This window comes from Hyperoodon ampullatus (assembly GCF_949752795.1).
Source record: "Hyperoodon ampullatus genome assembly, chromosome: X".
NCBI lineage: Eukaryota > Metazoa > Chordata > Mammalia > Artiodactyla > Ziphiidae > Hyperoodon > Hyperoodon ampullatus.
In genome coordinates, this window is record NC_136913.1 from 96,867,319 (window position 1) to 96,880,068 (window position 12,750).

General features: G+C 39.2%; 1 protein-coding gene across 1 annotated transcript; it reads left to right on the plus strand.

Annotated features, from left to right (window-relative positions):
• Positions 1–4,122: 4,122 nt before the first annotated feature.
• LOC307069177 (UDP-N-acetylglucosamine transferase subunit ALG13) lies at positions 4,123–9,524 on the plus strand (the record flags this gene model as incomplete). Its single annotated transcript, XM_079727353.1, has 4 exons — positions 4,123–4,203; positions 5,145–5,307; positions 6,555–6,693; positions 9,410–9,524. 4 exons carry the CDS (start codon positions 4,123–4,125, stop codon positions 9,522–9,524), a joined length of 498 nt encoding a protein of 165 aa, XP_079583479.1.
• Between the last annotated feature and the right edge of the window lie 3,226 nt (positions 9,525–12,750).

Here is a 12,750-nt window from a genome sequence, read left to right on the forward strand (position 1 = left end):
GTATTTTCTCCTTAAATAATCAGGGACACAATAAAGGCAACTTAAGTGATAGAAGATTATTCTTGTAAGACACAGAATCTTTGCTATTTAGGCAGATTACATGTAAGGTAAAGAATAATCTTTCAAATCATAGGTGGAAGCATTAATTACTAAATAAAGGAAACAACCCCATCTAAACTGACGGAGTACTCTAAACATTTTAAAGTATTTCGTAGCTTCTTTTCAGCCTCAGGTATTATAAACAAAGGCAAATAAAATTCACTTTCTAAGTTTTGTCATTTTTTTTTAATACTCTCATATTCCTTTACAGGATCTGTGAGGTCAAAATAATTTTCATAATAATATTAAGATGTCATGTGGGGTTTTTTTGACTCTCATCCACTCAAATTCATGAAATTTGGTGTCAAGAAAGGGGTAGCGGTATACCACTCCTCACATGAGTACAGAGTGGAGTTTTCCAGAGGTTTTGTGATGTGTGATAATGCAATGGATTAAATGCCAAAGCAGATACAAGCATCCAGCTTTCTTCTGTAAGGCAAGATAGTAAACAGATTTGCAAAAGTGTGAAACATGCTATTCTTTTCATGAAAATTTTTGTTTCGAAAAATATAGTTATTTTTCAGAAAAAATAGGTCATTTCTGTCAACATGCAATGTGCTCATCATTACTACTTTCCAATGAATTGATAAATACTTTTAAATTTTCTCATATTTTAGTCTCTAATACGGTAAATTTCAATAGTTATAACTAACATTATAATCCACATAAACAAACGCTCTTTGAGGTTCTCAATAATTTTTAAGCGTATAAAGGGTTCTGGAACCAAAAAAGCTGCTTCAGGAAAAAAAAAACTATTCTTTTCCCTTGAAAAACAAAAGCACATATACTGTTGTAATTCTCTGTCACTGTCACTCCTTGAAGAGCCTCAACCACCCATACTAATTATAACTTTTAATGAAAGTGACTAATTTCTACTTTAAAGAGAAAAGTGAAGGGTGGATATAATTGAGAACTGTCTGGCATATATAAGCGTGTTAACAGACTAGCAGAGTTTAAGACTACACATGACAAAACTTTCTATAGCCACACAAATCCTTTTGATAACTTCCTAAAGTGGAAAAAATGAACAAATTGATTACACAACTCCAAGATAGAGCTTCTCGATAGTATTTCAAATAAGATGCAAAAATATATAAACTTAGAATTAGGCTTAGTTTAAATCAATGTTACAATATTCTGTTTTACTTAAAAAGTATCCAGCTGTGAAACAATTATCCATTAATTAACTCAATTTAATGTCAGTATACACTTTTTAAAAAGGTGCTTAAAGATCTTGGAAATTATCTTCAAGCTGGCATACCAGGAAGCATAGTTACTGTTGAAATAAAGTTTGTCAGAATGCTGATTTAATGTAGTTGAAAAGAAATTTACATTTTTCATAATCATAAACATTTTTAGAAATAATGTTAATTTATTTGATAAGTAAGCCTGTGTAAGTTTAGGAAAAACACACCCAAGTAAAATAAAATGCATACTTGACACTGACAAAACAGAGAAAAGACTTAATTACCAAAATTTTATATCAATTATGTAATCTTGGGTTCTTAAAACGTTTCTGGATCAATTTCTGCAAGAAGATGTTTTAGTAAAGTCTAGAATATTTAAAGTATTAATGTAACCAAGCAAGGGCTTGTGTGCCCATGCCACAGAAAGCCAAACTCTGACAGTGGGAGTTTGCAGCAAAGTAAGGGTTTATTTGCAGGGCACCAAGCAAGGGAGTGGGATAAAAGCCTCAGATTCACTCCATCTTGGTCTCTGAGTTGGAGATGTTTTGAAGGGGAAGAACAAAGAAACTGGAATTAATCATTGTCTTGTGATATTTCTGTGACATTTCTTAAGCATGATTTCAGGAGTCAAGATGTCTCTGGTTTAGGATTCTCTGGCCATGTGGTCCATGGCTCAGGGGTCTGTGAGCTCATCTTGCCCTGGAGAAACAACCTGAGTTTTTAACGTAATGATGATATCTACAACAACAGCAATTTTAGTCACCTGACTCTGGTTGGTTAGTGTTCAGTTAGCATAGGATTGAGGTCAGAGGGCACAAGAAAGGGAAAAAAGTTTTGAATAGAGAGATTAATCATTAACTCGGTAAGGAAACTGTTTCAGCGGGGCTCAGTTTCATTAGATATTCAATTTTCTTATTTTCTGGAAATTTAAGACTATTCAATTTCTGTATGTGCTTATTCTCTCTATGAGCTCATCAGAACAGTGCTCCTTTAATTTATATCTTCCAGATATAGGAAAAGATATCATAGACACAAGATCTTTCTGAATTACAGAAGATTTTGGAATATTTTGTCTTTATATTCCAATAAATATTCATACTTTATTCCCCTTATTGGGTAGAAAATATGCTTATATTTTATTATTTAACAATGATCTTTCTACATTTATTGTTATTATGAAACTAGTTTTATTAATTCATGAAATTTGGTATCAAGAAAGGGGTAAAGCATACCACCCCTCAAAAAGACATGTACTCGGGGATTCCCTGGTGGCACAGTGGTTGAGAGTCTGCCTGCCGATGCAGGGGACACGGGTTCGTGCCCCGGTCCGGGAGGATCCCACATGCCGCGGAGCGGCTGGGTCCGTGAGCCATGGCCGCTGAGCCTGCGCGTCCGGAGCCTGTGCTCCACAACGGGAGAGGTCACAACAGTGAGAGGCCCACGTACCACAAAAAAAAAAAAAAAAAAAAAAAAAAAAAAAAAAAAAAAAAGACATGTACTCAAGCTACAAGATTTAGAGAAACAGTCTTATTAGAAATAGGCTTAATAGGTTTTTTTAGCCCATGTTCTAGGCTTAATTCACCTCTAATCCTACTCGTGTTTAAAAGAGTTTCTTCTCATACCTTCCCTTCTGTATTTAACCAGGCAGAGCAAAACATGCATATTAGATAAACTGAAATTTTAAGTAGAAAATACAGAAAATATTAGAATGAGATAAAGCAGGCAATGATCTTAGTAATGGTGGTAGGACAAAGGAGTCTTGAGAAATCGCCTCTCCCGTACCTGATTGCCTAAGTATAATATATATGTGGTATTTATTCATGCTAATGTATAATTTTACATTTTATTATAATTTAAATTTATGGTAATTCTACGTTTTAAATGGTTCAATGGATGGGTTCAATGACAGAGATGTAGGCTTCAGGCCTTAAAGCCTCTATTTTTTTTTTCCTTAGAGAATGGACTTGAGGATATGGGGAGGGGGAAGGGTAAGCTGTGACAAAGTGAGAGAGTGGCATGGACATATATACACTACCAAACGTAAAATCAATAGCTAGTGGGAAGCAGCCACATAGCACAGGGAGATCAGTTCGGTGCTTTGTGACCACCTAGAGGGGTGGGATAGGGAGGGTGGGAGGGAGGGAGATGCAGGAGGGAAGAGATATGGGAACATATGTATATGTATAACTGATTTATTTTGTTGTAAGGCAGAGGCTGACACACCACTGTAAAGCAATTATACTCCAATAAAGATGTTAAAAAAAAAGCCTCTATTTTATACACAGTGCTTGCTAATGGAACTTACTGTTTCTCTGCAGCTTCCAAGACTCCGTAGGGCTCTGGTTTCTTGAGAACCACAGTTGGAAGAAGAGCCCAGGCTAATGAGCGATTTTTAAAAGGCACTTTTTTTTCAGATGCCCTCAACAGACTTGAAGTAAAACCATCTCTCAAATGTATCTTGGCTAAAGAATCCCAAACTTCTATATCATTAAAAGAGCTGTGGTACCCGAGCAAGGATGCAAACACAAGGGTGTGAGGCTTAATGATTATTTTTTTAAACCCCACTTTTGAAAAAAATAAATTTGTCAATTCCCCACCTCCTTAAATGTGAGGGTTCCATGAGCTTCTACACTCAAAGGGCTTACAACAGTGGCCCGCACATAGGCAGGAGCATTCTTTGCTCCCAACCCATCCCAGGCGACACAGATCAGGTGGCTGCTACCCCTGGAGGCCACGGCCGACTTCCGCCTCCCGCACCGAGCGCTGTTGCCTCGTCCACGTAGTCTCTGCTACGTCACATCCGGCCGTTGATATTCGAGGCTCTGGATCACGCGCGATGAAGTGCGTGTTTGTTACTGTAGGGACCACCAGCTTTGACGACCTCATTGCATGTGTATCGGCGCACGACAGTTTGCAAGTGAGTGGGGAAGGCGAGCGGGAGGCGGGCGGGCGGCGGCTGGGCTCCCCGCGCTGAGCTCGCCGCTCGCCGCCGCCAGCCTGACCGCTAACCTCGGTAACCTTGCCTGACCGTTGCACTCGGGAAGAATCCCTGTCAGCTCAACCGCTGGTTTAATGGCCGCCGCCTATCAGCCGGCTCCTCCCCGCGCCTGACTGGACCTTCCTCCAGCTCCCCCGGTCCTTAGGGTCCTCCGCCTCCTCTTCCCGTTCCCCACAGCCTTGCCGGGCCGCTCCTCCCCGTCCTTTCTCCGGCTCCCCTTCTCTCCCGGATTTTCTCCGCTAATTCTCCGCCTCTGCCTCCGCCTCCGCCTCCGCCCCTGCCTCCGCCTCCGCCTCTCCGTCCTCCGGCTTCGCCCCTCCTTCCAGCGCTTCCGCCTCTCCGAGCCGGGCCTCCGGCCCGCCTCCCGGGCCCGCCTCGCTGGCCGCTTCTTGGGGCCGCGCGGTCGACGCGCTCCGTCACGCTCTGGCCGGCCCGACCCGGCCGGTCCGCTCGGCGTCCTGCCCCGGCCCTGCCCCGCCGCGCTCGGGCCGAGGCCTCCGTGCCTTACCTCCGGCTCAGGCACCCTCGCGGCCGGCGTGCCCGCGCGGCGCGTCATCCCCCGATGCTCTCCCTCCCTAGTTTGCGATGCCTTTTTCAGAGTCTTTGCGTTGGTCTCCTAGTTCTTGCTGGGCCATTTCTGTCACGACGGGATGAGCTGAGGCGTTTAGATCCCTTAGGGCTAGTGAGGTGCCAAGTCGGGGCCCGGGACGGGGGGAAAAGGAGCCATTTGAAAAACTAACGGGCTCCAGTTCGACTATTTATTCGGCAGCTCGTGCTCCGATTGGGTGGTTTGTCGTCGATATTACTGTTTTTACAGTAGCCTGTTTAAAAGGCCCGCTTTTTCTTTTTTCCCGTTTCAGATAATCCAGAGCCTCGGTTACAACCGACTTGTCCTACAAATAGGTAGAGGAAAGGTGGTACCTGAACCATTCAGTACGGAGTCATTTATTCTGGATGTTTACAGATACAAGGATTCATTGAAAGAAGACTTTCAGAAAGCAGATCTTGTCATTAGTCACGCCGGTAAAGTGCTGTAGAACCGTCCGTTTTGTTTTGTTTTTTTCTGTGGTACGCGGGCCTCTCACCGCTGCGGCCTCTCCCGTTGCGGAGCACAGGCTCCAGACGCGCAGGCTCAGCGGCCATGGCTCACGGGCCCAGCCGCTCTGCGGCACGTGGGATCTTCCCGGACCAGGGCACGAACCCGCGTCCCCTGCATCGGCAGACGGACTCTCAACCACTGCGCCACCAGGGAAGCCCCCGGTTTGGTTTTTGATAGACAACAAATAAGAACAGAAACTCGAACCTTTCTGATGTAAAATAAAATCACTAGGGTAACTCACCGGTAGCCCTTCTGAATAAAATACTGATTGCAATATAGCAGTCGGGAACATTATTGGAGAGAATTTATAATTCTGGGTGATAGAAAAATGGGAAATCAGTCACTGAAGCCCAACTTTACAGTTTACAGAACTGTAAACTTTAGGGTTTACAGAAACCCTAAACACAGGCAAAATAATTTATCCAATGACATGTGTCAAGAGTTGTCAGTGGGAATTAGTATGTGGGCTTAGGTCTGTAGGAACGTTCAGCCAGCTAATTGATCGGATTGGTCATTGAGAATTTGGCTTTGGAAGATTTTTTACATTTCTATTAAAAGGTTAAGTAATTTGTCCAGTCAGTAAGCGGCAGACAGATAACAGTCTGGTGCTGGCATCGTCTACCCAAAAAGGATTTGTCTGCTCGCTTAGCAGTCTCCTCGCTCCCATTTAAACTATCTAAATGAGTTTAGAGTTAAAAGTTGAATTGACCCAAATATTGTATATATGCACGTTTGTGGAGATTTATCCTTGACTATTTTGACAAGCAGACTCATTAGGAGTGGTCAAAGTTTTCCTTTATTGGTGCTTGTCACTTTTGAAGGCTTGCTTTTTTACTTGTGTTTGAATAGAAGTGCAGTATGGCTTCATGTACAGTATGTTGAACCTGAATCTTATTTGGATTCAAGGCCCATGCCCAGGGCATACTACTAGAGGGCAAGTTGCAAAGCACTGATATTGTTGGTAGTGATAAAGAATGTGTTTTTCAAGTCAGGTTTGTAACACTAGAGACCACTCATAACTGTTTTTTGTCATTTTGGATGTATAATTAAAAGGCTTGATTTGTAGTGTTGCCAACTAAGTTTTTCATCTTTTGAGTTCTAGTTTTAAGGCCTGGTGAAGTACCGTAACTTTTTTTTAAACTGTGTTAACAAATTTGGTATATTTTCGTAGGTGCAGGAAGCTGTTTGGAGACTCTGGAAAAAGGAAAGCCACTCATAGTGGTTATAAATGAAAAGTTGATGAACAATCATCAGCTGGAATTGGCAAAGCAGCTACACAAAGACGGGCATCTCTTTTACTGTACCTGCAGGTATACTAGAGACTGATTATTTGACCTCTTAATTCCTTCCTAGCTATTCTTACCCACCTGCCTAACCCACCTGTATCTTTGATCTCTTACCTTCTCCCACTTAGCAAACATTTTGATTTTCTCACCTGTAAAACCTGCTCATTTGTCTTTTACTTTGACTGTGATATCTGTGTTGTATTTCTTTCATTGTCTATGCTTATTGCACGTGAATATCTGAATGTGTGTGTGTGCACATATCTGTGTGTATTCATCTGGGTGTGCAGGTCTCTGAGAATATAAACTTTTGTGTTCATTATTTTTCATTATTTAAGGAAGGCATTTGCTTATTTTGAATTAAGGTTTTGCCTTCAGTAAATCCACTGGAATCCCTAAATTAAATTTATTCATTCTTTCATTCAACTATACCTAATACATGGCAAGCATTGTTTTTGGTGCTGTGGATAACAGTGGTAAACATGACATAAAGTCCCTGCTTTCATGGTGCTTACGTTCTAGTGGTGGGAGATAGACAGTAAATGGTTCATAAATAAGCAATCGAGATAATTTCATATGGTGAAATATGTTATGAAGAAAATAGGGCAGGGTGATGTGATAGCTGAGGTGAAGACTAATTAGATTGCTCAGGGAAGGCATAACTGGGTATATGATATTTGAGCTGAGACCTGAATAACCAGGAAGAGCCAGTCATGTGAAGCTCTAGAGGCAGAAGGAACAGCAGCAATTGCAAAGGCCCTAAGTTGGGAATGAGCTTGGAGTTTGGTGTGTTTGAGGAACAGAGGGTTAGTGTGGCAGGAGTACAGTAAGCAAGGGAGAGAATGTAGTATGAAGATGAAGCTGGGTAGGGATAGTTCACAGAAGAGTTCCAATTTCTATGTTTAATAAGAAGCCATGGGAGTATTTTAAGCAGAGGAATTGCTTTATGGTAAGGAGTATTATTTTCTAGAAGTATATTAGAATTCAGCAAGAACTGATCAACATCACAATAGAAGGATGAAGAAAATTGCTGGTTTTCTGTTAATTCTCTTCAGACACTAGAAGCTTGCCAAAGGGTCAGGTCAGTAATTCCCAGTTGTTTGACTTTAAAAGCTATCCTAATTTGATGTTTTAAAAAGAAAAGACCTCATAGAAGTATTACAAAATGCATATTTCTTATGTTATAATAAATTGAAATTAATTTGAAAATAAACCTTAGAAAAAACTGGTTAGAACATAAGCTTTTCTTTTAATTTTACTGTTTCTGTGTCTTAGGCATTCAGTAAATACTTGTTCATTCATTATTTATTGGGCACATACTGTGTGCCAGGCATTATTCTAGGCACTTGGCATCATCAGTGAACAAAAACAAAGTTTCCTATTCTCATTGAGAGGAGACAGATTCATGGATTGTTCCAGGAGCAACGGTTGCTGTCTTTTTTTTTTTTTTTTTTTTGTGGTACGCGGGCCTCCCACCGCCGCGGCCTCTCCCGTTGCGGAGCACAGGCTCCAGACACACAGGCCCAGCAGCCATGGCTCACGGGCCCAGCCGCTCCGCAGCACGCGGGATCCTCCCGGACCAGAGCCCGAACCCGTGTCCCCTGCACCGGCAGGCGGACTCCCAACCACTGCGCCACCAGGGAAGCCCTGGTTGCTGTCTTAATCCCTATAATGATGGAGGAGAGGGAATGTCAGGGTGGCTTTGTAATATAGAAACCATTCTTAAAATATTGTGAGTCAGGGGAGAAGCTAGATAATCAGAATTATGTGGGCTTCAGATAATGGGCATATCTGTCCTTAGGTAGTTGAGATTGTTAGGGGTTAATACCATTTTTGAGGAGGAATCAATGTTCATCTTCCTTGGTTTATGCAAGTCAATTTTTCCAGACACTTTTGATGAGTATTTTCATTCTAAACATTAAATCAGCTTCGATTTTTATGTTAGTACATTAAAAAGGGGAAAGCATTGATTTCATAGACACATCCTGACTCTCAGGCTGAAAAAGGAGCTGTACAAATCTCCAATTTATTAATTTTTTTCAGTTTTAGAATTCTTTTTTTCTTGTATTAATTTCAAGAAAGTTGCACACGTGGATGCCATAAGGAGAATCAATAATTGGTTGTATTTTTATTTTAGGTATATCATTTATTTGCCCCAAATGTAGGCTGGATGATTGTCTGTTCTAATTTAAGTGGCTGGTTTAATTAAGTTTCTGAAGTAATAGTTTTATGTTGTGGGTCTGAACCTTATTTCCAACGTGCATGGCGATTGTATGTTGCTTAGTTATATATGGATTTATGGTAGTAAATTACTAGCAAAAATTATTTCACAATCTTCATGCATGGTCTAGTAGTCTCCCCAGCTTATTGTTCTTGTCTTGCAGCTGTTACTGTTGGTTTCATTTATTCTGTTTTCATAAATTGAGTTTGCTTCAAGTTATATCTGCCCAGTCCTGAGAAGTGTTCCAAAGCCATGTGACCACATCTTTCATGAAATAACATTTCTGAAATATTTCAGTTGATGTAAAAGATAAAATGTTGAATTGCTGTTGACATGTAGTACTCTTTGTATTATTTTATTATTATTGTGTATACCTATAATATTAAAATACATTGAAATTCACATATACAGTTTGAGAACCATCACAATATTCTTGGAAGTTAGATTCAGCCATCAAGTGGGCAGCATTGAATTATGGAATTTTCTCCCATATTACCTAATATTTTTCTTCTTTTGTTTTAGCACGCTTCCTGGGCTGTTACAGTCAATGGACTTTTCAACACTGAAATGTTTTCCTCCTGGCCAGCCAGAAAAATTTTCTGCATTTTTGGATAAAGTTGTTGGATTACAAAAATAAACACTAAACTCTCAAAGCTTTAAAAACACCCCTCAAATTCAACTTATGGAATGTGGTTAAATCGAATTAAATATAGAGTATATATTTGTAGAATAATATAAATTAATAAGTCTCCTACATCTGTAGAATGTATAGAAAATTTTATGGTGTGAATGTTAGCATTTGGGTCCAAATTCTAATTGCAGTTTCACAAATTTATTAGATTTTTCCCTAATCTTCATGTTTTAGTAAAAGAAATATGTAGTGAGCATTCACACGTTTTATTCTAGAATCCCAAATGGATTTGGAATCATGAAAAAGAAATGAATTAAATATGAAAACTTTGACAAAACCCTCAAATTTAGTTAATTTAATATTAGAGTAAAAAATGGAACAGTAACAAACTTGTAAAAAAAATTTGAGTCAGAATCTTTAGCTTCATAATCCAAGGAACCAAATTTAAAAAAAAAATGATGGATTGTGTTCTGTGAAATAAAAAGCTCAATAATTACCTTAAAAAGATGAACTATCGGGCTTCCCTGGTGGTGCAGTGGTTGAGAGTCCGCCTGCCGATGCAGGGGACACGGGTTTGCGCCCTGGTCCGGGAAGATCCCACATGCCGCGGAACGGCTGGGCCCGTGAGCCATGGCCGCTGAGCCTGCGTGTCCAGAGCTTGTGCTCCGCAACGGGAGAGGCCACAACAGTGAGAGGCCCGCGTACCGCAAAAAAAAAAAAAAAAAAAAAAAAAAGATTAACTATCAAGTCAGTTGATCTATTGTACTTCGAGAAACTACTTTATTCTGAAGAATAGAGTGGAGTGGATGTGTTCACTGTTTTCCTGTAAAATATGAATAGAAAGTGACAAAAATAATCTTGCCCAATGTCAAAGCTTTACTGATTTGAGAAGAATAAATCAAAAAGCACTTGTGCCAATAGGACTTGCTGTTATTTTTTAAGGACCCCCCCCACAGTGGTATTGAAACATTTGCTGTAGCATCATAGAGGAATTTATGCCCTTATAAATTTAGTTTTACAAATGAATAAATGATCTGACGTGTGTAATGGCCTAAATATATGGTTTTAAAATTCACATAACTCAAAATAGATACTTTATGAAATTCTGATTATGGTAAGTGGTTTCAAGACCTATAAAATAAACTAGATTATCCATAAGTATTGATAGTTTTCTGGTAGAAAGTTTAGATATAATTCATCCATAAAAATAGAGCATTCACTATAAGGATTCATTTTTGATTGTATTATCCCAAAATGTTGAATATTCTAAACATTTTACTTGGGATGCATTATATAATGTTTCTGTAGATTTATTTTCCTAATTGTGTTTTACGTAGGCTAATACTAAAATAAATTCTTACTAATGGTAGAAGGTGGTGGCTGAGGAGTACTCCGGGTAGCAGGAGGATACCAACTTTGATTAAATTTTGCTGAGAATAACCTGAAAAGTGAGTAATCTACACAGTTGAGAATTCTCAGCACCGTAATCATAATTGTATATTAATGTTAACATAATGCTGTAGGAAAGGCCCTATTCAAATCCATAGAGAGAATTTCACTTTTCTGGCCTCTCTTTTAAATATGTTTCTCTAGTTTGAGAAAAAATGTGGTTTAAAATTTATGTTGATCACTCAGTCTTTAATTATCTTATGTCATGAAGGATTAACCATAGAGAATCAGAAACAAATGAAAGGGTCTACTCAAACATTAGACAACTAAAGAGCAGCATAGGGCCTCAAATCCTCTGCTTCTTTCCCACAAGAGCACATAACCCAGATTCCATTATTTCATTTAGCAGAGGCTTAAGCCAGTGGTGTCAATTGTGTGTAGTGACATCTTTTGACTATACCTTTGTAAAATTTTATATCACTTGTGGGGTTTAAAAATCAAAGGATATCTTAGAACCATTTTGATTTGGCAGGAATCCTCAAGATCATGTAGTCCAGTCTCTTCATTTCACAGATGAGGAAGAAGGCCAGAGGTTACAACTTGTCTAAAATAACAGCCTTTGGTAGAGCTGCCACTAGAAGCAACTTCTTGACTCCCAGTCCTGTCCTCTTTCTACCATACCATAATATATGTTGTAAGCTTTTTGTTTCTTTATAGTTGTTTGCCTAGTATTTATTTTAGTTACTTTAATTCCTTCCAAGGGAGATTTTCTTCATTTCCAGAAGTTGAATTATTTTAGAAGGAACTTCACAGTTCACTAAATTGGGTTTTCCTTTGGTGTATTGCAGCCTTAGCTGGGACTTAGAAACCGGTGATTCCTGAGTTTTTGGAATCTAGCAAAATGCTATGGTATAGCATTGATACTAGATTGAACAAATAAAGACTTTAAGACAAAGAATTGTAGATTTTGGGAATTGGTAGAGAATTTTAAAAATACCTAGTGCAAACCATTCATTTTACACATGAGGAAAGAGGCTAGGATAAATTAATTGCCCAATTAGAAGGGTATTTCTAATTGGTCCTTAAGAAAAAGATTCATGGTAATCAAAATTCTATTTGAAATATTTACCCAATAAAATTTGTTTAGTTTCATTACCTGAGAGGGCTTCAGATGTTTTAAATCAATGTATAAGTGCAATGCAGTTTATGTAGCAGTTTTCTGTTGAGAGGTATTTAGATATCCAGGGATGAGGAAGTGAAAGAGAAAGTTTAGTATTTTGAGAAATTCACATCATTGGTAGGTGCAAAGGTGGACAGGTAATAGAAAGTTGATTGCTGTTGGAGTAGGTGAAAAGTGATGTGAAGTTATAGTATGCTTGGGAAGTAAGGATTTTAGATGACTACATGCTTATAATTTGGAAGGAAAGAGTAAGGATTTGGTGTTAGGTAAGACAGTACAACTGATGAACTTGATGCAGGGTTCTGTAACATTGAAAAGTAGTCATCTCAAAGTATTAAGTGATTCTAGACACCAAGAACCTGTATTAGAGCACTGCTTTGTATGCTTTTAAAGGCAAATCATGTGGACACAAAGGGCAATATAAAAATGTATACCACTTTCATAATTTGAGGAAATTTTCCAAGACTAAGGATGTCAGGAATGACTAACAGTAATGTAGATATTTTTCTTGGTCCTTTATTATAGTATAAGCACTTAAACCCTGTGATTTATTAAAAATAGGAAATTATCAGAGATGACCAAAAATCTTCATGTGGTCTGAGAAATGGGGTGTATGGCCGGATTACTTGAAATTGTTTTCTTGGGAAAGATTTGGACGCAGTG